The 27,345-nt window shown below is 48.0% G+C and overlaps 1 protein-coding gene across 2 annotated transcripts; it reads left to right on the top strand.

The window, feature by feature from the left end:
* The first annotated feature begins 1,480 nt into the window (after nt 1–1,480).
* Nucleotides 1,481–27,345, top strand: TRIM14 (tripartite motif containing 14). 2 transcript variants are annotated; one of them, XM_032860680.1, is made up of 6 exons: nt 1,481–1,656; nt 4,849–4,944; nt 18,481–18,714; nt 21,497–21,659; nt 23,421–23,513; nt 26,019–27,345. In XM_032860680.1, the coding sequence occupies exons 1-6, from the start codon at nt 1,624–1,626 to the stop codon at nt 26,552–26,554; spliced, it is 1,155 nt and encodes a 384-aa protein (XP_032716571.1). In that variant the 5' UTR covers nt 1,481–1,623; the 3' UTR covers nt 26,555–27,345. The 2 variants fall into 2 exon arrangements, with proteins under 2 accessions (XP_032716571.1, XP_032716570.1); XM_032860679.1 differs by lacking the exon at nt 1,481–1,656 and adding an exon at nt 1,941–2,327.

Genomic DNA, 27,345 nt, shown 5'->3' with positions numbered 1-27,345 from the left:
ATCTGTGAACAAACTTGTTTTTTGGGTTTGCTTTTTTTTAAACTAGAATAAATTATTTAAATTATTTCACAGCAAGGGAGAGGGATAGGTAATTTTTATCAAATATTTTTTTAAGCCATTTTTTAAAATTGCGTTTTTGTTTATGTTCTTGACTGATGAAGCAGAGGTTGCCCAGCATCTGCAGGGCCAGGCCTGCACACTCAGGGCAAAGCAGAATGTGCACTCATCTCTTTACTCCATCCTCCGGGAGGCCCCTGACCGTTGACTCAGGAGCTTCCTGAGAATGAAGACAGCACCGGGAGATGAGCGCTGGGGCGTATCCACCTTAGCTCTACAATAAATGTTCTTCCTAGAACTAAATCTAAGATTGTATCATAGAGGGAAGAAGGAAATCAAAAATAGATCTATGCTTTTAATATGAAACCGTGCCTGAAATAGTTTGATTGTTTTAATGTTGTTTCTGAAATTCCTTTTACCTTTGTAAAAAAAAAAATAATTAAGAAATAAAAATGAAAATAGATATGAAATCGTGCAATGGAAAGAATGTACCAAAATAATAAACAACATCTGCCTAGACATTTTAATACCTGGAGCTTTCCTTTTCTTGATTTGTTCTACAAATACCAATTAAATTATCTACTTGTTTGGACCAGAGACCAGGCTGGAAAACAGATAAAACAGACTTGGTCCCTGCCCTCTGAAGTTTTTAAGTCATGCTTGGAAGGAAGATGAGGGCCAGGTTAGGGGAAGTGTGGGCTGCTCTGGGTGAATAAGCAAGGTGGGCTTCCTGGAGGAGGTGAAATTTAGGCAGATGCCTGAAGGATAAATAGAAGTAAGCAGGGCAAAGGGTATTGGGGGAAAAGAGGTCCCAAGCAGAAAAAACTGCCTATTCCTGGTCTGGAAACAAGCAAAAAGTAGAGCATAGACAGGGCAGGGATCAAAGGTATTAAGAGCCAAGGATAGGAACTGAGAATTTTTTTCCAACTTTATTGAGATACGATTGACAAAAGTTGTATATACTTGGATTGTACATGATTTTTAAAAATGTACAATGTGATGATTTAATATATGTATACCTTGTGAAATGATTACCATCAAGTTAATACATTATCTCACATAGTGTGCGGTGAGAACACTTGAGATCAACACGCAGAAAATTTCAAGTATAGTAGTATTAACTAGAGTCACCAGGCTGTACCTTAGATCCCCCAAACTTGGGCGTCGCACAACTAAAAGTCTACTCTTTTCCCCCACCTCCAAAGCCCCCCGCAACCACCATTCCACGCTGTTGCTAGGAGTTCAACTGTTTTGATTTTGTTTGGGGTTTTTTGTTGTTGTTGTTGGTTTTTGTTTTTTGATTCCACATCTATGTGAAACTAAACAGTATTTGTTTTTCCTCCTCCTGGCTTATTTCACTAAGCATAAAGTCTGCCAAACTCACCCAGGTGGCAAATGGCAGGATTTCCTTTTTTGGGTCTGAGCAAGGTTTCACCGTATATACACACAGCATTCATTCAGGGACGGACACTGGTGGTTTCCACGCCTTGGCTGTTGTGAATAACGCTGCAAGGCACCCCGGAGTGCCGGTGGCTCTCCCAGATACTGACTTTGTAATCTTCCTGTATGTACCCAGAAGGGAGATGGCTTGATCATGGGTTAGGTCCATTTTTCACTTTTGTGAGGAAACTCCATGGTGTTTTTCAGGTTGGCTGTACTAATTTACATTTGGTGGAGGCTGAGACAGCCTGGGGCGATCGGAGTTTCTAGGATTCTGACAACTGGGGGAACGGTGATTTCTCCCGGGGAAAGGGCAGAGAGAATCAAGGCAAAGTGGATCCGGCTGCGGTCACCTCCCAGGCGCAAGGCCAGGCCCGAGCCTTCCACGCCGCGGAAGGGGCCGGCGCAGGTCGGGCTAGAGCGCGGCCCACGGGGCCGCAGGGCGCCAATGTCGCCGCTACCCGGGCCGGGCGTGCGCAGCGGTCCTTCCTGCGGGAGCGGGGCCTGCCCGGAGCCAACCCCGCCCCGCCGCCCCGCTTTCGATTCTCCGCGGGAGCCCCTCCCCCGCACCGCGGCCGCCGGGACCCGAGGGCTGAATGGCCAGCGCAGGTGCGCGGAGCGGGACACCTGGGGGGCCGGGAACACCTGGGGGCCCGGGGCCGCCGGAGCGCGAGGACGCAAGCGGCTGGCGCTGCCCGGAGCATGGCGACCGCGTGGCCGAGCTCTACTGTCGCCGCTGCCGCCGTTGCGTGTGCGCGCTCTGCCCGGTGCTGGGCGCGCACCGCGGCCACCCGGTCGGCCTGGCGGTGGAAGAGGCGGTGCACGTGCAGGTGGGGACCGGGGCGGCGCGCGGGGGGTGCAACGGGCGGGGAGGCGCGCGCAGGGTTGGCGGCCGGTTCCTGGTTAGGCCTGGAGCCGCAGGGAGGCCCACCTGTTGTTGCCAACGATCAGTTAAGCTTCAGAAGAGGTGGGTTTGGGAGTGAGAACTTGGGCGCCCTGGCTGATACGCAGATGTCCTTGACCTCGTCCACCACACTGCCCTTGGGCTGGAAGAAGGTCTGCCGGTGAACACCGATGAAAAGCCGTACAGACACCTCTGGTTTTCTCTCCCGAAGTTCACAGTCAGGGCCTGAGGACTGCTTGACTGACTGTCGTAGGAGCGGCCTCCAGCCATCCACTCCTGCCCTTCCCCTCCACCCTTCCTGCCACCGCACTTCCCTTCCAGGCATTTAACAGCCTGGTGGGGAGCTGTGTCAGCCATTTTATTGATAAGAAAAAGGAAAACTGGAAGCTGAGGCTGCCTTTGACCCCAGGATTCCACAGCTGGGTTGTCCCCACTGGCTTCTCATCTTGGAGCCCTCACCCGTGCATAATCCTAATAGTGGTCAGGGGCTCTCAACTCTTGTCCTGGCCTTGAGGACAACTTGTTCTGTGGCTCTGGTCAAATCTTTCTGCCCCCCTGGGATAGGCAGGCCCTCCTGTCTCTGACAGATGTAGATTCTACCACTTCCTCCTCCAGGAAGTCTTCTGTGATTAATGACCTTTCTCTTCACATTGCGACAGCCTTGGGGCTGGATAAAAATGGGCCCTGTGGGAGCTGGTCCAGTTGGTGGAGTCCTGGGTTTAAGGCCCGCCTCTGCCTCCAAGGTCTTCCTTTTCTTATCTGTATAATGGTTGTAATAGTAATAGCTCCTCAGAGGCTGTTTCCAGAGTTCATATGGCTGCTTTCCAGAGATAGGGCTTGGGTGTCTCATAGGTGGGTCCACCCACCTACCTACCTCCCCGCCTACGTACTCATTTTGTGTTCACACACCTACCCACTCACCTGTTTATCCATCGTCCTTCCATCCACTCATCAGACATCCATTCAGCACATACTTTGTGCCATGAGCTAAGGAATAGATCGATTCTTCCTGGATCTGGAGGTGTTCCCTGGCTGGTGGGATGAGAACAGATGGTGACAATATAGTGTGATAAGTATTGTAATTGGGAAGCTGGAGAGAAGACAGTGTGAAGTAGGAAGAGGGAGCCCAGGAAGACTTCCTGGAGGAGTGCCACTGGAACTGTCCTTGAAGGCTGAGTAGAATTTTACCAGGTAGCATTGACAGGAGAAGCATCCTGGGATTGGAAGGCCCAGACACCAGGAGGCTGGGCTCTCTTGGGGTGATGGACAGCATTTAGACTTGAAAGCTTAGAAATCACAGTGGGGTAAGGATGTGCTCCAGGAATTTGCGGCTGTAGCTTATACCTGGGCTTCCATTGTGTCCCCACCCTCACCCACCACCTAGAATACAACCACACACAGCAGCAAATGCTTGTTGGATGTGACAATGACAGCTAACAACTCTGTTGAGTACTTAGTCCCTGCCAAGCACCGCACTAGGCACTCTGTGTACTTCTCATTCTCTATGGCAACGCTATGGGGTTAGCTCCAGATTTATCGCTGAGAAAACAGGCTTAGAGAGGTGAGGTCACTCGCTCAGTTCCCATGAAAGGGACTCAGACCTAGGAAGTCCTGTGTGACTCAGGCTGGTGCTCTTCATAGCTTGCTGGGTGGCCCTTGCTCTCCACTTGAAGCTGGCAGCCCTTGGTCACTGTGTTCGATTCAGCAAACACTTCTGGGTCACTCCCTGGTCCCTGGGGGGGAGCCAGGAATGGAGCAGGCCTGCCCTCAGGAAGCTGTCGGTTGGCTGGGCAGCCAGACCTGGGCCCAGCAGCTGAGTATAAGGCCAGCCTGAAGAAAGTCCAGATAGAGGTGAGGTCAAACCTGTGGGGAAGAGGGTCACAGAGCCCACCCGTGGAAAAATGGCAGTCGCAAAACAGAGACATATGGAAGGGAGCCATTTTAGGTGGGAGGGAGATGGGACCATGAACCCCCACAGGCCTCACATGTGCAGGTCTTCTGAAGCCCAGTCCAGGCCAAAAGCCCACATTCTTTCTGGAATGTATGTTCCACGCGGGCAGGCCCTGTGACAGGGCCTGGCACGTAGCTGGTGTTCAGTTAATAGTGACTCTATAAGTGAACACTCTTCCCTTGTCCCCAAGCTGTTTGCCTTAAGGCCCTATTTGAGAAAATCGGGTCATAAGTAGGATTATTCTAGAAAAAAGGGAGGGGAGCATCAAGGTTTGAAGAATATCTGACATGGACTTCCGAGGCTCAGAGGGACCCTTGTTCTAGCTCATCCTCCAATTTGCCTGGGCAAATTGACTCTGGGCCCACTCATCTCACCTTGAGTCTCAGGTACCTCAACTGGAGCAAAATTCAGGGGTGGGAGATGCCCCTCGGGGTAGCTTGTTACCTTAAAAGTCACAGAACTAAGTATTAATTTTTCCTAACTCCTTCACATACAGAAACTCATCCAAGAATGTTTAAAGCAGCTGGAAACCAAGAAGCAGCAGAACGTTGGCAACATAACCCACATAGAAGACACTGCCGAGAAGCTCAAGGCAAGTGGACATTTCTTCTTTTTTTTTTTTTTTTAAGATTTTATTTATTTATTTGACAGAGAGATCACAAGCAGGCAGAGAGGCAGGCAGAGAGAGAGGGGGAAGCAGGCTCCCTGCTGAGCAGAGAGCCCGATGTGGGGCTCGATCCCAGGACCCTGAGATCATGACCTGAGCTGAAGGCAGAGGCTTTAACCCACTGAGCCACCCAGGAGCCCTGGACATTTCTTCTTTATTCTAGTTGAGATATCCGCACTTCCCCTTGGACGCAAGGCTCTCCTCAGTGTGGAGCCAAGGGTATATAAAAAGCTCTAAGGGTTTTTAGATCTGGTTTGGTGGCCCTTGGGACTTCCAGAACTTAGGGGCCTCTTTTGAAGAAAAAGAACACAAAATCAGGTGTAAGGCCATGAGGGGCCGGGCTAGTGAGGAGCTTGAAGCTTGTGGTGTTATGTTGTGTTGTTGTGTTGTGTTGTGTTGTGTTGTGTTGTACCTGAAGCCTCTGTGTTGTTAGCTTGGTGAAGATCTGCCTCTGTCCAGTGCCCTACTCTTGCCCCATAGCGCCTCACAAAATGGAGGAACAGCCTTTCTTGCCACCTGCCGTCACCGCCAAGGCCATTCTCCTAGAGGGACTAATCGTCCATCCCCTGCACCCCAAGTCACCTTAAACAAAGCAAAATGCAATGTAAAGAATGTGCAAATAACTCTTTGGGTGCCAACTGCTTCGTTGAAAGAAATTAAATAGGGTATAAATATATTCCAAAAGTAAGTACTTTCTTTAGGCTCCTCTTTTCACAAAATTGTTTCTTTCTTTCTTTCTTTTTTTAAATAATTAAAAAAAATTTTTTTTTAATTTTTTTTAAGATTTTGTTTATTTATTTGACAGAGAGCACAAGTAGGCAGAGATGTGGGGAGGGGAAGCAGGCTCCCTGCAGAAGCAGAGAGCCCGATGCGGGACTCGATCCCAGGACCCTGGTATCATGACCTGAGCTGAAGGCAGAGGCCTTAACCCACTGAGCCACCCAGGTGCCCCCAGAATTGTTTATTTAAATGGATTCTTTTTGGGCTTGAAATGAGAAGTTGGGACTGATACAATTGTGAGCTGCCATTTTACTCTAAAAAAGTTGTGCTGGGTTTTTTGGTCCTTTTATGTGAACTGAGCTGGTCCCTTCCCCTCTCAGCCTCGGCTGCCCCCTCCTCGAATGGGGGCTGGGGTGGGATGCCCTCCCAGGGCCTCTCCCCCTGAGGGCTCTGTGAACCCTGGACCGACCCCCACAGTCAGAGCAGAGAGACTGGCACCCAGGACGTCCCAAAGCCAGGCCCGTAGCAGAGGGGAGATGCCGAGGCCCAGGCTAGGCAAGGCAACAGAATTGGTCCCCTATTGGCCCAGCATGCTTTGTCTGTGGCTGCGTGCCCCAGCGTGCTGGGGACAGTCGTGGTTTACACCTGGGGCCCCAGCTGCATTACTAACGGTGTCCGTCATGTCTCTAAGAACATTTCTCTGGGGCTCAGGTAAATACGTCCATTGGAAAAGATTCAGGAAGGGATGGGGGAGGTGCTTTGGGCCGTTCAGCCAGAAGAACAGAATCGGGGTACAGAGTCACTGTCTGCGGATCTCTGAGCAGATTTGGGGGGCCCCAAGGAAAGAATTAGGACCCGTGTGCAGAGTCTAAGCGGGTCACATTTCAGCCTCATCTAAGGAATGGAGTTTTCTTTCTTTGAACCTTTTCCCCAGCTTTAAACTTCTATTTTGAAATAAGTACAGATTCACAGGATGTTGCAAAGGTAGTGCAAAGAAGCCTCGGGTACCTTTCTCCTAGCTTGCCCCAAGGGTTAGAGCTTACCTAACTCTAGTGCCGTGTCAAAACCAGAGTTGACAGCGTGTGTGTATAAAGTCCTACGTCAGTTTCTCATACAGGTAGATTCGGGAATGCAGAAGGATTCCGCCACCACCAAGACCTACCTCGGGCAACACCATTAGAGTCACCCTTCCCACTCTCCCCCCAACAGTCTAACCCCGGGCAATCACACATCCGTTCTCTATCTCTGTCATTACGGCATTTAAGAATGTCATAAAACCGGAATTATACGGTGTACGACCTTTGAGATTTTTTTCACTCAACCTACTGCCTTCAGGATCCCTCCAGGTTGTTTTGTGTATCAATCGTTCATTCCTTTGAATTGCTGAATAATATCCCAGCCATCTGGTAGTCCAGGTCGGCCAGTTTTTGTTTTTGTTTTTGTTTTTGTTTTTATTTGAAGCTTTCATCTATGTTAGGATAGTTTTGTTGTTTCCATTTTGGGGCTATTACAAATAAAGCCGCTTTGAACAATCGTGTATAGGTTTTTGTGTGGACGTAGTTTCCGTTTCTCTGCAATAAATGCCCAGTGCTGGTTCTATGGGGCTTGTATGTTTAGCTTCTCAAGAAACTGCCAGAACATTTTGCAGGGTGGCTGTGTCATTTGACATTCCCACCAGCCATGTATGAGACATCCAGTCTCCCTTCATCCTTGCCTACCAGCAGTACTTGCCTGAGTTCTATTCTAGCCTTTCTGGAAGCTGTGCAGTGGTCCTCCCTTTGGGGCCTGCATTTGCGTTTCCCCAGCAGCTATGATACAGAACACCTTTCCATGTGTTTAATGGCAGCTTGTCTTTCCTCTTTGTTGTTGTTATTTGTGTTTTTTGTTTTTTACCATTTCAGGATTGGTTTGTCTGTTTTCCTGCTGCTGAGTTTGGAGACTTGTCTCTCTGAGCTAGACGGGAATCCTTTGTCAGGTCTGTGGTTTACAAATATTTTCTCCCAGTCTAGGGCTTGACATATCATTGCCTTCACAGGGGCTTTAGCAGAATAAAAGTTTTTTAATTTTGAAGAAGGCCAGTTTATCCTTTTTTTTTTTTTTTTTTTTTTTTAATGGATCGTGCCCTCGGTTTCATGACTAAAAGTACTTGGCCTAGCCCTACATCCCAAAGATTCCTGCCTTTTCTTTGGTCTAAGAGTTTGATAATTTTATGTTGTACATTGAAGTCTGTGATTCTTGTTGAGTTCCTTTTTTGTATAAGGTGGGAGATTTAGCTCAATTCTTTTTTTCTCTTTTCTTATGGATGTCCAGTTGCTCCAGCACCATTTGGGGAGAGACTGTGTGTTCTCCATTGAATTGCTTTTGTCGAAAATCAGTTGGCGCTGGGAGCCATTGGTTGCTGAGCACCAGACAACACCACAAGAAGGGTGCCTGTCTCCAGGACTCCGAGCCGCCACCTGATCACTTCCCTCACTGTGTTACCAGCCTGGCTCCTGGGGGCATTTATGTTTCCATCCCTGGTCAAGAAACAGATATTTAAAAATTCAGCCATGCTTAACTCTTTATCAGATATGTCATTTGCAAATATCTTCTCCCATTTGGGAGGTTGCCTTTTGGTTTTGTTGATTGTTTCCTTTGCTGTGCAAAATACTTTTATTTTGATGTAGTCCCAACAGATTATTTTTCCTTTTGTTTCCTTCACTTTATGAGGCATATCTAGAAAAATGTTGCTATAGCTTATGTAAGAGAAATTACTGCTGTGCTCTCTTCTAGGATTTTTATGGTTTCAGGTCTTTAACATTTAGGTCTTTTTTTTTTTAAAGGTCTTATTTATTTATTTGACAGAGCGAGAGGGAACACAAGCAGGGGGAGTGGGAGAAGGAGAAGCAGACTTCTAGCCCAGCAGGGAGCCCAATACGGGGCTTGATCCCAGGACCTTGGGACCATGACCTGAGCAGAATTCAGGCAGATGCTTAACAATGGAGCCACCTGGGTGCCCCCATTTAGGTCTTAAATCCATTTTAAATTTATTTTTGTGTATAATGTAACACAGTGGTCCAATTTCATTTTGTCACAAAGCTGTCCAGTTTTCCCAACACCAGTTGTTCAAGAGACTATTTTTTTCCCATTTCATATTCTTGCCTCCTTTGTCATAGATTAATTAACCATATAGTTGAGGGTCTATTTCTGGGCTCTCTGTTCAGTTCCACTGACCTATGTGTCTATTTTTGTGCCAGTACCATACTGTTTTCATCACTATATGTTTATAGATTATTTTGAAATCTGGGATTTGGGTACCTCCAGTTTCGTTCCTTTTCCAAAATTGCTTTGGCTCTTTGGGGTCTTTTGTCGTTCCATACAAACACATAAAGAACTTAAACAACTCAACCCCCCCCAAAAAAAACCCCAAAAATCTAATTAAAAGTGAGTAGAAGACAGGGGTGCCTTGGTGGCACTGTTGTTTAAGTGTCTGGCTTTTGGTTTCCACTCAGGTCATGATCTCAGGGTCATGAAACCAACCCCTGCGTCAGGCTCTGCACTCAGCAGAGAGTCTGCTTGAAGATTCTCTTCTTCTGTTCCTCCCCAATGGTCCTGTATGCACATGCTCGCTCACTCTCTTTCTCTCCCCCGCAAATAAAATCTTTTTTTTTAAAGATTTTATTTATTTATTTGGCAGACAGAGATCAGAAGTAGGCAGAGCGGCAGGTGGGGGAGGGGGAGGCAGGCTCCACGCTGAGCAGAGAGCCCGATATGGGGCTTGATCCCAGGACCCTGAATCATGACCTGAGCCGAAGGCAGAGGCTTAACCCATTGAGCCACCCAGGCGCCCCTCAATGTTTGCTTTTTTAAGATTTATTTGAGAGAGAGAGAGCATGATTGGGATGAGAGGCACAGGGAGAAGCAGACTCCCCACTGAGCAGGGAGCCCTATGTGGGGCTCAATCCCAGGACCCTAGGATCATGACCTGAGCCGAACCAGATGCTCAACCATCTGAGCCACCCAGGTGCCCCTGAATTTTTCAGTTTTGAGGGTCCATGAGCTCGGACTTGAGTTCTTCTCAGTAAAGTCCTGTCATTTGGTTTATTTGTTTTGCTGGTGACTCTTTTTGCCCGTGACCCTTGATGGATGACAAGATTCCTTGCCCCTGGGGTGCCTGGGTGACTCAGTTAAGCGACAGCCTTCAGTGAATGAGCCCCACAAAGGGCTCCCTGCTCAGCGGTGAGCTTGCTTCTTCCTCTCCCTCTGCTGCTCTCCCCGCCCCCTCTATCTAATGAATAAATAAAATCTTAAAAAAAAAAAAAAAAAAAAAAAAGATCCCTTGCTCCTTTCCCAGGCCAGTGAATGGAGTTTTTCCTGTTCCTAGTTCATGGATGAAGCAGGCTCCTGGGTTGGTGCAGGTGGCAGGTGCCCAGAGACCCCTCCCAAGGCTGCCGGGCTCCCAGCGTGGTGCAGTTGTCATACGGGTCACTTGCTCAACTGCCGCACTGGAGTTCCCTCTTTGTTTTGGGCAGCTAAGGATTTCTGCTTTTTGTCATTTGTGGGTTCGCTTTTTGTTTTTGAGCTGAGTCATATGATTTAAAAATTGGCTCACGTGTATCCACTTTTCTGTGTGTTTGAACTAGGGAGGGAGGTTTCCCACGTCATCTTCTTCCCCCCCTTATTAACCAAAAGTATGTGTCCCTTTATATATGGGTGTCTTGTTTTGGCTTGAGGTCCTAACTAACACTACCCTGGGTCCGTGTCAGAGACTGTGTGTTCCAGTATATGGCTCTACCACGATTAAGCCATTTTTGTGATGTTGAACCTTTCGATCATTTCCAGTTTTTCACTAGCATAAAAGAACACCGCAGCCAATGTTTCTTACTTGTCCCATCTGGACACGTTCCCAGAAGTGACTCCTCCAGCTCATGGACACACACGTGTAGGACTCTCCTGTGTTCCACTGAACTGTGGCCTGTGTGCTTTGGGGCAGAGAGGTCAGGGACAGCCACGCTGCCCTGTGCTTGCGTAGGGAGAGGCACTGCTGGGAAAGGGCTGTCTGCCTGGAAATTAATCCATAAAACACCTTTGTGAGCAAACGAAAGTCAATAAAGTTCACACGTGCTCCAAAGTCCACTGTTCAGAAACCAGGGAACAGCCAACCACTTCCTTCCAGAGAACCATCAAGAAGGCCTTGGTCCTTAATCCTCAACCAACACCCATGGAATGATTTTCTCTGACATCCTTGTCAAGAGGCTGTTTCCATCCCCTGCACAGCAGCTCAGAGGCCCAGGTGGACGGGAAACTCACCATTTGCCCGCTACCCTAACCCGGACAAGGGTCAGGTGTCAGAGTGGCACAGTGATTATGCTCTTCTTTTGGAATCTTCCCAGTTTTCCCCAGGGAGCTTTTGATACTTTTATGAGTGTGTGTGTGGGGCGGGGTATGTAAATATGTATACTATAAAAATAAATATACACATAAGTTTGGTTACTGTCTGTCGAATCCAGACCTGGGTAGGGAGTTAGGGTGTGCACAGGCTGGCAGAGCTGAAGTGGCCCTTGGCGATGGGGGCACCCAGGAAGACAGAAGACACTTTGGAGTTTTGGACAGTGCTGATGAGCGCAGGGAACAGTGACAGCATGGGAGAGGCAGAGAAGCCAGCCAGGGGTGGCGAGGCAGGAGCATGGGCAAGAGACACAGGGAGGATGTGGGAGGAGGGAGAGCCGGAGGCCGGGGCCTCTGTGGTGGGAGCTGGAACCAGAGCAGACCTGTCCTTCGGGAGCTGGAGGGTAGAGGGGACACAGGGATGCAGCCTCTCATGGAGACCTTGCCTGGTGGAAGGGACGCCCTGGCTGCTCCCTCTCCCTCATTTCTCTCTAGTTCCTCCTCCCATTGACCAGACCCAGCCTGAAGGAGGCTCTTGGAAATGCACAGGCAGGAGTCAGCCCCTCTCCCTACCAAGCAGGGCTGGGGGAAGGAGAGGAAATGGACCTACACTAGCACCCTAGGGAGGGAAATAAACAGCCTCCATTCCTGGCTCTGTGCCTTTCCCTGTGACCCACCAGAGCTGCAGGGACTGAACCGCAGCTTGGGGATCAGTTATGGGACAGAAGGCAGCCTTTGCCAGGGTGGGAATGGGTAGATGAGGACTCAGCCAGGCCATGCTGCTGCTGACAGGGACGATGCCACCAGTCTCCACCACCCCCGCTGGATAAGGCCACCCCTCTGCCTCCCTCCGCAGGCCACGGCCACCTGTCCGAGTCACCAGTGACAGCATAGCTAACAGGGAGAGGGCAGGGGTGGGGAGCAGTGGGAGGCCCCGGAGCGGCACCCATGGAAGCACTGTCCAAAGTCGTGCTGAGATATCAGCCAAACAGCTCTCTCCAGTCTCCTCACAGGCCCCTCACCCTCCACAGGACCCAGACAGGCCTGCAGGGCCCTGGGCCGAGATGAGTCACACAGCAGCCAGCACTCTGGGTATAAAATCCCCCACTCTCCCATGCCAGACTTCACCGCTGCCCAAGTTCCTTTTGTCCTCAGTCCCTAAGCTTTTCAGCTAGACTCTTTAGGGCCTCACCCAGCCCAGCCCACTCCAGTGTGGGGTCCAGTTTCGCTTTGAATCAATGTGGCCCAAACCACCAGACAGCATACTTCCTTGTTTCATCGCCAGAATTCCCTCCCTCCCTCCCTCCCATTCTCTCTCTCTCTCTCTTTCTCTCATGCTTTTAAACTGTTTGCACGATCAGCCTCATCTGCTTACACCTTAAGTTTTCTTGTGGATGTTTCCAAACGGTTATTCCTGGACTGAGAGTTACAACGATGGGTTGTGTCATTAAGCTTGCTTTGTACATTCTTCTTCACAAAGTGGAGCTGTGGAAACTGCTTGGTCAGGAGAGGATTTGCTCTCTTGGTTTCTAGAAAGGTGCTCCATTTACATACATTGCCTCCAGAGTGTGTCTATAAATCTGGAGTTTGGCACCCATTTTCTTTGCTTCATTGGGTTGTTCAGGAGAGACATATTTGTGTCCGTGTTCCCTGACCCGTAGAAACCATGTTGTCCGTGTAGGCTAATTCCCAGGCTGGCCCAAAGCCAACTTAACCTATATTGTGTGCAGCTGGGAGCAGCTAGCCTCAGAACCTAGCCACAGCCCAGAGCGCTGTATAGGAAACTGACTCGGGGAACCCACTCCATAGATCATGCCAAAGCTCGTGTTCCTGCCCCACTAAAAAGAGAACATGACATCATGGGGAGCCTGTCCAAGTACCAGGGGCTGTTCTGTTGTGTGGACTGTTTGGGCTGGAGAAAGAGGCTGACCTGTGTTTTGCTTTTATTTATTTATTTTTTAAAATAAACATATAATGTATTTTTATCCCCAGGGGTACAGGTCTGTGAATCGCCAGGTTTACACACTTCACAGCACTCACCATAGCACAGACCCTCCCCAATGTCCATATCCCCACCACCCTGCTTTAATTTTTTTTTAATGATTTGGTTTTACTTTTTAATCGTACTAGTAGTACATGAGCACGTGTTCATTTTTTTTTTAATGTTCACAATAATAAGTTAGAATCTAGTATAGAACTACAGCAACTACAAAATGGGAGTACCTCTTCACCATCCCCCCAAGCCCGTAACTTTTCCCAAACATGACTAGAGCATTTATTTTATTTTTTCAGTGTTCCAAGATTCATTGTTTATGCACCGCACCCAGTGCTCCATGCAATACGTGCCTTCCACAATACCCACCACCAGGCTCCCCTAACCCCCTATACCCCTCCAAAACCCTCAGTTTGTTTCTCAGAGTCCACAGTCTCTCATGCTTCATCTCCCCCTCCAACTTCCCCCAATTCACTTTTCCTTTCCTTCTCCTAATGTCCTCCATGTTATTCCTCATGCTCCACAAGTAAGTGAAACCATATGATAATTGACTTTCTCTGCTTGACTTATTTCACTCAGCATAATCTCCTCCAGTCCCATCCATGTTGATACAAAAGTTGGGTATTCATCCTTTCTGACGGAGGCATAATATTCCACTGTATATATGGACCACATCTTCTTCATCCATTCATCTGTTGAAGGGCATCTTGGCTCTTTCCACAGTTTGGCGACCGTGGCCATTGCTGCTATGAACATTGGGGTACAGATGGCCCTTCTTTTCACTATGTCTGTATCTTTGGGGTAAATACTCAGTAGTGCAATTGCAGGGTCATAGGGAAGCTCTATTTTTAATTTCTTAAGGAATCTCCAAACTGTTTTCCAAAGTGGCTGCACCAACTTGCATTCTCACCAACAGTGCAAGAGGGTTCCCCTTTCTCCACATCCTCTCCAACACTTGTTTCCCATCCTGTTAATTTTGGCTGTTCTAACTGGTGTAAGGTGGTATCTCAATGTGGGTTTTTTTTTAAGATTTTATTTATTTATTTGACAGAGATCACAAGTAGGCAGAGAGGCAGGCAAAGAGAGAGGGGGAAGCAGGCTCCCTGCCAAGCAGAGAACCCGATGTGGGGCTCGATCTCAGGACTCTGAGATCATGACCTGAGCTGAAGGCAGAGGCTTAACCCACTGAGCCACCCAGGGGCCCCTCAATGTGCTTTTGATTTGAATCTTCCTGATGGCTAGTGATGATGAACATTATTTCATGTGTCTATTAGCCATTTGTATGTTTTCTTAGGAGATGCGTCTGTTCATGTCTTCTGCCCATTTTTTGATGTGATTATCTTTTTTTGAGTGTTGAGTTTGAGTAGTTCTTTATAGATCTTTGATATCAGCCCTTTGTCTGTAGTGTCATTTGTGAATATCTTCTCCCATTCCATGGGTTCCCTCTTTGTTTTGTTGACTATTTCATTTGCTGTGCAGAAGCTTTTTATCTTGATGAAGTCCCAAAAGAAGTCCCATTTTCACTTTTGTTTCCTTTGCCTTTGGAGACATGTCTTTTTTTTTTTTAAGATTTTATTTATTTGACAGAGAGAGAGGGATCACAAGTAGGCAGAGAGGCAGGCAGAGAGAGAGCAGGAAGCAGGCTCCCCACCAAGCAGAGAGCCCGATGCGGGGCTCGATCCCAGGACCCTGAGATCATGATCTGAGCTGAAGGCAGAGGCTTAACCTGCTGAGCCACCCAGGCACCCCTGGAGACATGTCTTGAAAGTTGCTATGGCTGATGTCGAAGAGGTTACTGCCTATGTTTTCCTCTAGGATTTTGATAGATTCCTGCCCCACGTTGAGGTCTTTTATCCATTTCAAGTTTATCTTTGTGTACGCTGTAAGAGAATGGTCGAGTTTCATTCTTCTACACATAGCTGTCCAATTTTGCCAGCACCATTTATTGAAGAGACGGTCTTTTTTCCACTGAATATTTTTTCCTGCTTTGTCAAAGATTATTTGACTATAGAGTTGTGGGTCCATTTCTGGGCTCTGTACTCTGTTCCACTGGTCTATGTGTCTGTTTTAGTGCCAGTACTATGTTGTCTTGGTGATCACAGCTTTGTAGTAAAGCTTGAAATAAAGCAACATGATCCCCCCAGTTTTGTTTTTCTTTTTCAACATTTCCTTAGCAATTCAGGGTCTTTTCTGGTTCCATACAAATCCTAGGATTGTTTGTAGAACTAACAGACATTTAAATGCACCTGCATGGGTGCCTGGGTTGCGCCTCGGTTAAGCATCCTTCTTTGGCTCAGGTCATTCTCCTGGGATGGAATACTCTATCAGGCTCCCTGCTCAGTGGGGAGCCTGCTTCTCTCTGCCCCTCCCCCTGCTTGTGTGTTCTAATAAATAAATAAATCTTTAAAAAATTTAAAAATGCACTTGCAAACATACAGAAGCATAGACAGGTTCCCCCCGCCCCGCCCGCTATCCAAAAGTAGTGTTCTCTGAAACCTTCTGTAGGTAGAAAGGGCACAAAGGAAAGAGCATCCCTGGCTTTTTGAAAGTTTGAGTTAAGCCACTTCACTTTTAGGAAAGTCTTGGGTTAATAGCCGTTTTCTAACTGGAGGACACCTGAAGAGGATTTTCACTTTTTGGACAAAAACCCTTACCATGCTAATAAAGGTTTTTCTTAAAAGCAAAGTGGACCAAAGCAGACGTTCAGAAGGTGGGCATACCTGTATCTGTATATAATTTTTGTTTAGTTATCTTTTACAGAAGTAGGATTGTCCTATATTTGTTATTCTATAACTTGCTCTTTTTCATGTGGTGTCTTGGAGGATTTTCCATGCCCGGGCACCTGGGTCCACTGGGTTGTGTGTGTGGCAAAATGTACGTAACATAAGTTAACCATTTTACCCATTTTTTGGTGTACGATTCAGTAGGACGAACTGAATTTACAGTTATAACCACTGTTTTTGCATTTATACTCATAACCACTGTATTACACTTGTAACCACTGTATAACTGTACATTACAGTTATAACCACTGTAAACTGCATTTACACTCATAGCCACCGTTTCCAAAAATTTTCCACTACTTCAGATATAAACTCTGTAACTGCTAAGCAATGACTTCCCCTCCCGCCAGGCCCTGGCAGACTCTCATCTACTTCCTGTCCCTGTGAACTGGCCTATTGTGGGTTATTTCATAATAGGAAATCATCCAGTATTTGTCCTTTTACCTCTGGCTTATTTCACTCCACATGACCGAACGGTTCACCCACAGTGTAGCATGTATAAGAACTCTGCCTTCTTTTTAATCACTGCCTGTTCTTTCATTGTATGAACGCCACATAGTATATATAGTAAACATATATATATATACTTCCCATATCGAAAATCTTGCCCACCTTCATCACCAACAGTGCTGTAGTGAGCATCTTGGTACACAGATGTTCGTGCACGTGTGAAAACGTTTTCAGAGATCAATGCTTGCAAGAGGAATTGCTGCATCAAACGATGGTTGCAGTCAAAATTTTGATATCACTTTGTCCCCTAAGAATGCTGACCCAGTGTGGCTAAGTGTGCTCCACACCATTCCAGGCTCTGCTATTATCAGTCAGTTAAAATTCCTCCAGGCTGATGGCCATAAAGTATTTTCTGGTACACTGCCCACTTTCTTTTTTTCTTTTTTTTTTTAAAGATTTTATTTACTTCTTTGACAGAGACAGATCACAAGTAGGCAGAGAGGAAAGCAGAGAGAGGAGGAAGCAGGCTCCCTGCTGAGCAGAGAGCCCGATGTGGGACTCGATCCCAGGACCCTGAGATCATGACCTGAGCTGAAGGCAGAGGCTTTAATCCACTGAGCCACCCAGGCGCCCCACTGCCCACTTTCTGAACTAAGAGGCCGGGTACCCCTTCGTCCAGCTACGGGCACTTACAAGCATTTGGCCCATTTTAAATTGAGTGATCTTTTTTTCCCCTCCATGTGATGGATGATATAAACCCATGTAGCTTGTTGGAACGGTTGTCTACAGAACCTTCCCTCTTAAGAGTTCCATTTTTTTATACAATCAGACCTGCTGTGGCTACCTTGTAGCTCTCTGAGTTTTAGGCTCCTCTTACAGAGGTTTCAAATTTTTGAAATAAAGTTGTTTTGTATTTCATTGTAACAGGTTTTTTTTTTTAATGTATAGTGCTTTAATCTCTGTAGAATTTTCCTGTTTACCTTTATTGTAGAAAACCTCAAGCATACCCATATATTTAGAAGCAAATCCCAGACATGCCATTTTATCTGTAAAAGTTTAGCGTGTTGTTTCTACAAGATGATGTATTTTTTTTTTTACATGCCCAGCCATGTTGTCATCATCACACCTGTGAAAATTCGTAACAGTTCCCTTTTATCCTTCAATATCCAACCAGTGGTCACGTTTTCAACTGAGTTATAAATGTCATGTTTTGTTTGATTTAGAAGTGAAACAGAGTTTTCAAAATGCATTTGGTTGGCGCGTATCTCAAGTTGACGGTTACTATGTTTCTCCGTTTTCCTTACATCTTCTAAATTGGATTTATAAGTTAAATTTAGAGTGATCAGACACAGAGTCTCATTTTTTGGCTACACTACTTCCTAGGTGGGCTTCTGTTTGCATTTATTTTTATATATGGTATGAGGATCTAATAAAATTTTTTTCCAAATATATGGTTAATTGCATGTTGTACCAACACCATTAATGGAATAGTTCACTCTTTCTTCCCTGTAATTTGAAATGTGACCATTACCTCCCTCTCTCTCTGTCACACACACATACACACACACACAGAGTTCATTTCTGAATTCTTTTGTGCTCTTGATCTTTGTCTGTCTGTGCCACGTGGTTTTAAATCCTGTAGGTTTACAGTTTGTTTGCATATTTAATAAGGCAGGTCATCCTTCATTGATCCTTTTAAAGCAATTTGTGGCTTTTCTTGGGCTTATTCTTTCCCACCATAATTTGCCATTTGTCTAATCCACATGTTAAGGCTGGGATTGCAATGAATTTGTAGACTATAATGAATCTTTCTAGCCAGGAATGTGGTCTTTTCTTCCACACATTCAGAGGTCTTTTTTTTTTTTTAATGTCTTTTAGTACAATTTTATGCTTTATGTAGTTCATTACAGTTTTTGTTAGTTTATTTTTTGGTATCTTGCTATTTTCCCCACTACCAGTATTTCTGCATGCATTTTCCAGTTGGTTATAGGTGGTGGTACTTGGGAAAGCTGGAGTTTTTATGAGCTGGTCTTACGCTTGCCCAGGGGCATTGCTGAACTCACCTTTTAGAGGTTATAATTGTTTTTTGTTGATTATTCCAGATTTCCTGGTTGGCAGTGATACCATTTGCAACTGATTTCTTTTCAGGCTCATGCAGAGTCAAGTAAAACCTGGCTGACGGGAAAATTCACTGAACTGAGACTGCTACTTGACGAAGAGGAAGCGCTGGCCAAGAAATTCATCGATAAAAACACGCAGCTCACCCTCCAGGCGTATGGGGAGCATATCCAATCTTGCAGAGAGCAAATAGATGGCATGCACAGCCTCTCCACCAGGGTCTGGAGGATAAGCCAGGAGCCCGACCCCATACAGCTGCTGCAGGTAATGCTGGGCCCCTGCCCCCTCCTCCCCTGCACTTCACCTTGGTTACCGGGGCATCGAACACAGGGTTTACGAAGAGTGAATACACAAATTGCTTGGCCAGCCTGCAGGCTTTCTTGCCCCCACACAAGTGGTAAGGAAATAGGCATTGTTGGGAAGGGTAGATCCATCTTGGGCTAATGACATCATATTTACAGCCACCGTTTTGGGGGGCCGGGGCCCTCTGTGTTCCAAGCACTTTCTGTATCTTAGCTCTGGTACTTCCTAAAACGCAGCAAAGTGGCTATTCTCACCCCATTTTATGAATGAGCAGTTGAGGCCCAGGGAGGGTGAAGTGACTCTCGTCCAAGGTCACCCAGCTGAGAGGCAGCAGAGCTGTGATCAGAAGCCAGGTCGGCCTGAGTCCAGAGCACAGCCACCTGGCCCTCTGCCTGCTAAGTCTCACTCGAGACCCCCTCCTGGAAAGGCAGGTGGCCTTCCGTCTACTGAGCAGGCCCCAAGAGGTGACTCAGTTTGCTCAAAGGGCAGAGAAGGATGGTACTCCTTGGCCACTGGGATCTGCTGGAGGCTATCACCTTACACGGAGGGAGAGTCTAGGAAATAGGCCCCGTGATTTGTTGCTGTTAGTGAACATATGTTGTTAAGCGTGGTGCTCCTGTTCCCAAGGAACCACGGGAGAAACTCCCCTCCGGCGTCAGTACCGCTGTGCAGCCCCATGCTCTGGGACTGCTTTCTGGCTCACGTGGCCCTTCAGCATAGGCTCTGTTCCTCCGCCCGCTCTGGCGTCCAGCTTACTTCCCTACCCTGATGTTTTCTTCGCTTAAGTTTTCTCACTGTAGAGGAAACGCCTGCCCTGTTAGATAATCTTTGGAAGATGCTTTACAGATTTGTGGGACGAGATAAAGGTGTCACTGAGTCTAATCACACATTAGGCTTTGGCTGGAAAATAAGGCTGACAAACAAATCCGTCAGTAGCAAACCAGTTAAGCCAGTCCCCAACAAATATTTCCAGGCTTGTGCGTGTACATGGCCTTGGTCAACTCAGTCTAACAAAAAATAATTCTAGGTGAGTCGCTTTCCTAGGCACCCTGGATATTATAAAGAGGGGCAAGTTGCACAGAGGGGTACATTTGTTTCTTTAAAAGTGATGGTACTTGGGAGGGCTATCTGATACAAAGGGATGCTTCCACGGAAAAGAATATTTTTCTTGCATCATAGAGTTTCATGGCTTGATCATCTTTTTTCTTTATTCTCTGGTGCTAGAACTACTGATTTTCATCATTTACCATTCCTCCCTTCTGCTTGCTCACTCTTGTATATATACGGATCCATACTATACTGAGTAACCTGTTCACGCCAGGCCCCTGCTTGACATTAGGGGCTTGAGGGTGGGGAGGCATGCTCAGAAATCGCTATTTACAGTGCAGCCCCAGCGAGCTGGCAGAAGTATGTCTAAGAAGTGTCCAGTTCTGCATAGGGGCTCAGGGAAGGCTTCTAAGGGGAGGTGACCGTGGAGCTGGGTATGGGAGCATGAGGGGCTCACCAGGGACATACAGAGGGACAGAGGACATCCCAGGCAGAAAGGAATCATGTGCACATGAGGGCCCGGCAGGCAGGAGACCCGCTAGGGTTTAGCCTGGCTGGAGGCAGGGCAGGGGTACGAAGGAGGGGGTGACATTGGGGAGTTGCCACTGGTCTGGAAACCAGGCCTAGTTAGCAGAGGGCTGTATGTACCTGGCCATGGGTTTAAATTGTGCTGTAAAGATTTTGGAGCCAGGGGAGCATTTTGAATTGGGGAGTGACCTGCTCAGTTTAATGCTTCTGAAAAGTCACTCTGGTGACAGGGTGGAGGGTGGACGCTGGAGGCCAAGACCAGTGGACAAGCATCAGGAGGAGGGGACAGGCAGGTCTGAGACATGTGACAGGACTGGTGAGTGGAAGTAAGGGGAATCCAAGATGATGCCCAGCTATGGCTTGAAATACAGATGGCTAGGGAGCTGTTCCCCAAGTTGGCAAAGGTGAGAAGCAGGTGTGCTTGATTTCCTTATTCTATCATAAATATTTATGGAGTACCTACTACGTGTTAGTTACTAGTAGTAACTACTACCAGTAACTAGTAACTAGTTACTAGTAGTAACTAGTAGTTACTAGTAGTAACTAATAACTACTATGTTGTTAGATACTAGAGCTGGAGATACCAGGATGGTCCAGGGAGCTTCTACCTTGCGAAGCCACACTTAACCCAGGAAGGCTATTTAAAGGGTGAGGCCTGGAGTTCATCATTGTTTGGTGGGGAAGGTAACAGTGGGGGACCAGTCAGAAAACAGGACAGGTTCCCACGGCCCCCTCCGTCGTCATTCCAGCTGAACTTCCAGGGTCTTTGGTTTCCCTCCCGGATCATGGTTTCCTGCTCCCTCCTTTGGACATGCCCAAGGGACTCTTTCCCCAGGAACACTGGCCCATCATTCCTTTGGTCCCCCTGGATGTCAATGTCTGGAAAGCTTCAGGGCACCCTGCAAGGTGGTGAGCAACTTGGCGGCAGGTGCAGCCAGCCAGTCTCCTTCCTTCCTCCGCCCCTAAGGCCATGCACAGAGTAGAGCTCCAGGAACTTGGAAGGGAGGGAGAAGTCAACTCTGGTCCTGGGGTGGGAGTGGGGGCCACAGCCTGGGCTGCTCCCAGATGCTGGGGCGGGGGCGGCCACCCCTTCCGGGCTGGGTTTGTCCGAGGGCGCAGCGGTGGAAGCTGGGATGGCAGCCCCCTGACGCCCTGCACACCCCCGCAGGAGTACCAGGCCACCGAGCAGGAGATGCAGCGGCAGACAAGCCTGGGAGAAGTGTGCTACCCCACGCCCCTCTCCTTCGAGCCCATCAAGAGCTTCTTCCAGGGCTTTGTGGACGCCATGCAGAGCTTGTTACAGACGCCACTGGACACTCGCCTTAAAGAGAGTAAGTTGCTGCGTGACCAACCTTGTGTCCTTAGCTCCCCTGCTACCCTTTAACCCAGAGACGAATGTGAAGACCTAAATCCCATCTCTTCCACCCAAAGGCCAGTGGCTGGGCAGTGGAGGACGCCTGGGCCTAGGCCCTACCCATCCTTCAGACTTCACCTCCTTCCTCTTCGGAGACCGCGTCCTGCCTTCCCAGCCATCCTGCTCCGCTTCTGCCCCCAAGTCACTCCCAGGATTCTGCTGCATCTTACCTTCACCTGCTTTGGGCTCCCAGCTAGAATAGCCATCTGCCCCCCCGGGCTGGGCCGTCTGGCCAAGTCCCAGCCATCCCTGCGGGGCCAGCCCAGCTGGGCTCACCCGGGAAGCCTTGCCCCATCACCCTGGGCTGGCTATGCTGGCCAGCTGTCCCGCTGCCTCTCCCTACTCCTTGCGCTGCCGGTTTCCGGCCTGGGGCTGTCCCTGAGCTGGACACCCTGTACTCACCTCCCCTGCCTGTCATAAATGCCCAAAGGGCAAGAAGCACTCTGAGTCCTGCTCCGAGGTCCCTGCAGGGCAAAGCACAAAGTAGGTGCTCAGAAATACCTTTCTTCATTCATTTATCTCCACTCTTAGGATTCCTCCAGAACATCTACTGAGCCCTAATTCTCTGTTACACATGGCAGGGTACAAAAACAAAGGTCTTGCCTTTGTGGTGCTCAGGGTTCTGGAAGCAAGACAGACAGTAGTAACTGAACAAGTCAGCAGTAAGAGCTCTGATGAAAAATACAGCAGGGTGAGGAGAATACAGGAGCTTTTTCCTGGGGATGCGGAGCCGGTATCTCTGAGAAGGGGACATACGTCTTCCCTGCGGTCCGCTGCTGCTTGACTCCAGTAGCCTCCTAGTAAAGTTAGGCCCTGGCTACTGCTACTGTGGCTGCCATAGTTCCTCCCCCAGGAGCTCTGGCATCCCTGCTGGCCCACTTCAAGCCCCCAAGCAGGGCCTCTGCCTCCACTCACCCTGCCCCATCCACTCCCCACCACAGAGCTTTGGAGGTTCTGCGCGTGTCTGCCTTCACTCAGACGCCTGCCATGGCTTCCCAGTTCCTGTGCCAGTGCCGGTACTTGTCCTTAATACCTGGGCTCCTGCTCGTACCCTCTGGCTGGGAAAGCCTCCCGTCCTTTTCTCTGGATGTCCGAATCTTCCCTGTCCTTTAAGGGCTCGCTGAGGTGCTTCCTCCATGATGTCTCCCCGGATTCCTCTCTTCTCTGTGCCTTGGCGGGTGGCTCATGTGAGCCTACCTCTCACCTCTTACCTGATGGAGCTGTGGAAGACAGGAACCATGGCTTGGGTTTCCCTTGAACTCCCTCGCACTGGAATGAGACCTGGACATGGCCTTCTCTGATGGCCTAATTTCTCACTTTCCATTTTATCCCGGAACTGGCATGTCTGCCAGGCGGTTGCCCCCATGCTTGGCTGTTGAATACAACGTTGATTCGCATGGCCCTCCTTGAGCCCGCTGTCCCATCCCAAGGTTCAGGGGACAGTCACACTGGCCTGAATCCACTTCCCACCCTCAGAAGTATGCTTCTTCTTAGACCCGAGTATTGTCCTAGGGTATTCCTGTCGCCAATTCCTGAATTTGCATTTACTGCTTAAATATGCATGCGCTTCTGGGGAAGAGATGATCCGAATTTCCAGTTCTGTAATATTTTTAGTACATTCTGTAATTTGCTCTGCCTGCATGAGGGCCAGGCACTTATTTCTCACAATCTGTTACAGACACGAACTGCCAGCTCTCGGGCTCCTCGAGCACTAAACTAGCTTCCTTGTTGAAAACAAGCCCCTCACCGGAGCGATCGCTCTTCTTAAAATGTAAGCCCTGGGATTGGGGAGCAAAGGGAGGGTGGAGAGGGCCAGGCAGATTGGGGGGGGGTCATAGAAATGGAGGCACCCCCTTTTTTACTAACAGACCCAACTTGGGTTTTTTCAACCTTTATTACTAGTTTTTAAATAACAGGAATAAGGGGCACCTGGCTGGCTCAGTTGGTAGAGCGTGCGACTCTTGATCTGGGGGTCGTGAGTTTGAGCCTTGCATTTAGTGTAGAGGTTACCTGAAAGTAATAATAATAATAAATCTTAAATACAGAAATAATACATATTCATTGCAGAAAAACTAGGGAATAAAACCCAAATTTTTTAAAGTCACTTGCCCATAGATAACTACTATTATTGTTTGCCCTGTTAGCTTTCCTTAGTTGATCTATATATACATATAAGAATATATTTTATATATTTTTTACAAATATGGTATCATACTATACATACTGTTTTGTAACCTGTTTTCATTTCATTTCATTTTTTTAAAGTAAACTTTGAAATATAAAATACATAAAAGTACAGAAATCAAAGGGGTGCTGCTCAATTTTTTTTTTAAGATTTTATTTTTAGAGGGGGACAGAAGGGGAGGAGCAGAGGGGAAAGGAGAGGAAGAGTGAGAGACTCTCCAGCAGCCTCTGCGCCAAGCGTGGAGCCCGATGCGGGGCTCAATCTCACAACCCTGAGATCATGACCTGAGCCAAAACCAAGAGTTGGGTGCTTAACCAACTGAGCCACCCAGGCACCCCAATCATTTTTTAAAAGTAAACATGGTATATATCCTCCTTCAGACCAAGAAATGAAAACTTCCAGCTCCCCAGAAGCCTTGCTCATGCAGCCTCCTCTTCATTACCCACCAAGGGTAACTACTCTCCCGATTTCTGACACTGTAGATTAGTTTTGCCTGTCTTTGGCCTTTATAGGACTAGATCATTCAGATGGTACTTTTTGGTGTCTTGCCTCTGTCACGCAACATAATATTTAGGAGATTTATCCATATTATTGTGCATAGAAGTAACTTGTTCTCACTGCTGTAAGTAGTATTCCATTGTATGAACACAGCACACTCAAACTATGAAAGGACATTTTGGATTGTTTCCAGTTTGGCCTGTAGTGAATGGTGCTCCGAACATTCATGTGCATGTCTGTTTGATGCACATATGCAGGCATTTCTGTTGGGTATTTACCCAGGGGATGGAGGAAAGGATGCTTACCATAGTCGCTTCGTGCAGCACTGTTCCAGAGATCCTATAGAAGTGAAAGCTATAAGGATTGGAAAAAGGGGGGGATATCATGATGATGTCATATAATGTCATGTGATATCATACAATATTATGAATATTCATAGATGACATGATTACAGGAAATCTAAGTAAAAGATAACTTAGAACTGTTGTATATATCATTATACAAAGCTCAATCCTGTTTCTGTATATTGGCAATAAACAATTAGAAAATGAAATTTTAAAAACATTATTTTCAGTGACATCTAAAAAAAAAATCAGGAATAAAATCTTCAGATGTGCAAAACCTTGCTACAGGTCTTGCACTCCAAACACTTCGACAGTATCTACTAAAGCAGAATATCCACGTACCCTACCATCTAGACTTTGTTTTCCATGTCTACAGATGTGGTACAATGCAGTGAGAACGATTATTGGGAGTTAAGTCAGCACCACATTTCTGGGATACAAGTTGGCAGTATTTACCAAAGGCCTTAAAAGCAAAATTATCCATCTTAACCCAGTAGTTCCTCTTTTAAGAATGTATCCTCAAGCAATAATCAGATGCATAAAGATGTAATTATATTAGTGTTTTCAGGAGCTTTTTTAAAGCCTAAATATTGGATACCTGGGTGGCTCAGTTGATTAAGTGGCTGCCTTTGGCTCTGGTCAGGTCCTGGGCTGGAGCCCCACCTAGGGCTCTCTGCTCAGCTGGGAGCCTACTTCTCCTGTTTGTGCTCGCTCTGAAAAATAGATGAATAAAATATAAAAAAATAAAGCCTAAATATTGAGAAGGGGGAGGGATAGGTTAAAGTATAAAACACTTAACACAGCAAAATCTTAGGGTCACCATTAAAACACTCTGATAAAAAATGTTATTTGATAGGGTAAAATGATCACAAATACAATCAATAAAGTTGAAAAACCAGATTACACAAAAGTGTGTATGGCATGATACCAATAAGAAAAACTAGAAGTGGCAAGATAAAAACTGGAAGGATATACATCCAAGCGTCAATAAGGACAGGATTTTTTAAATTGAATTTTTAGAAATTGGCAACAAATTCCATGGCACAAATCCAGTGAAATTTTCACTCCTTCCCGTGTCCCCCAGCTAATGCCTTGGATGCAATTAGGGTTAAAAGGGTGGCTTTTCATTTATCTGCTGGCAATTCCTGGCATCTCAATTTCTATGGGGAAGCTGTCAGGACCAGCGGGGGCGTGGGGGGGCTAGCCCCACCCACCAGGTGTGGCCCCCCCATGTCCCCGCCCTCCGCAGATGCACGCACGCCCACTCTGGAGCCGGACACGATGCACGCGCGCCTGCGCCTCTCTGCCGACCGCCTGACCGTGCGCTGCGGCCTCGTGGGCCGCCTGGGACCCACGCCCGCGCTGCGCTTTGATAAACTGTGGCAGGTGCTGGGTCGCGACTGCTACGCCGCCGGCCGCCACTACTGGGAAGTGGACGTGCAGGAGGCGGGCGTCGGCTGGTGGGTGGGCGTGGCCTACGCCTCCCTGCGGCGCTGCGGGGCCTCGGCCTCCGCGCGCCTAGGCTGCAACCGTCAGTCCTGGTGCCTCAAGCGTTACGACCTCGAGTACTGGGCCTTCCACGACGGCCAGCGCAGCCGCCTGCGGCCCCGCGACGACCCCGACCGGCTGGGCGTCTTCCTGGATTATGAGGCCGGCATCCTCTCCTTCTACGATGTGTCAGGCGGCATGAGCCACCTGCACACCTTCCGGGCCGCTTTCCAGGAGCCACTTTACCCGGCGCTGCGGCTCTGGGAAGGGCCCATAAGCATCTCCCGGCTGCCCTAGGGGCCACAGCAGGAGTGACCGTCCTATGCCTTCCACTGCTCTGGTCTCACTGGAGCTGATGTGGCTGGTCTACTGCCAGCTGCCCAAGCATCCCCGTCTTCTCCCCCACCCGTCATGCCCTGTGCTTTGAAAAGGCTCCTTTCCCAGGCGAGTTTTCAAACAGGCCCTAAAGGCCGGTCTTCTGCCGGGGCGCTCTCAACGGGTCTCTCCACCACCACCAGAGCACTTACATGACACCACTTTTAGTCCAGGTGCTGACCCCATGTGAGTCCTGAGCATCCCGACCCTGTCAGAAGACATCGTCCTCTGCCTCTGGCCTCTCCCTCATAGAGTAGTCAGCAATGCCTGGCACTTGGTAGGCGCACAATAAATGTGGGAATGAATGAGAGCCATCCAGCCCCTTCTCCCTAAAGTCCTTTTGATCTGCCTCTTCCTCTCCACTCTGCTTCAGCTGTCCGTGTCACTTCTCTTCAGAGTAGCCGCACTTCACACCTCAGGGCTGGAACCCCCTCCCATTCTCATCCTCCACTGTACAGCGAGAGTGCCAGGCCTAAAACTTCATTTAACCTCCTAGAACTACCAGAAGGTTCCCAAGGACCGGAGAGAGAAAAAGCAGGCACTTTACCTTAGCATTCAAGGCTTTTCTAGTCTGCCCTCAAACTCCCCATGCTCATCTAGCTTCTACCGCTCTTTTCAGAGACCCTCTGGCACCTTTGCCCTTTGCCTGTCTGAGCCTTCCCCTGGCTTAACTGCCCCAGGAAGTCTCCCCAAACCACAAGAACCTCTTACCC

This window comes from Lontra canadensis, unplaced genomic scaffold (assembly GCF_010015895.1).
Source record: "Lontra canadensis isolate GAN:19392208 unplaced genomic scaffold, GSC_riverotter_1.0 scaffold19, whole genome shotgun sequence".
NCBI lineage: Eukaryota > Metazoa > Chordata > Mammalia > Carnivora > Mustelidae > Lontra > Lontra canadensis.
The sequence above is the reverse complement of the archived record's forward strand: the minus strand, read 5'-3'. Positions and strand labels throughout refer to the sequence as shown.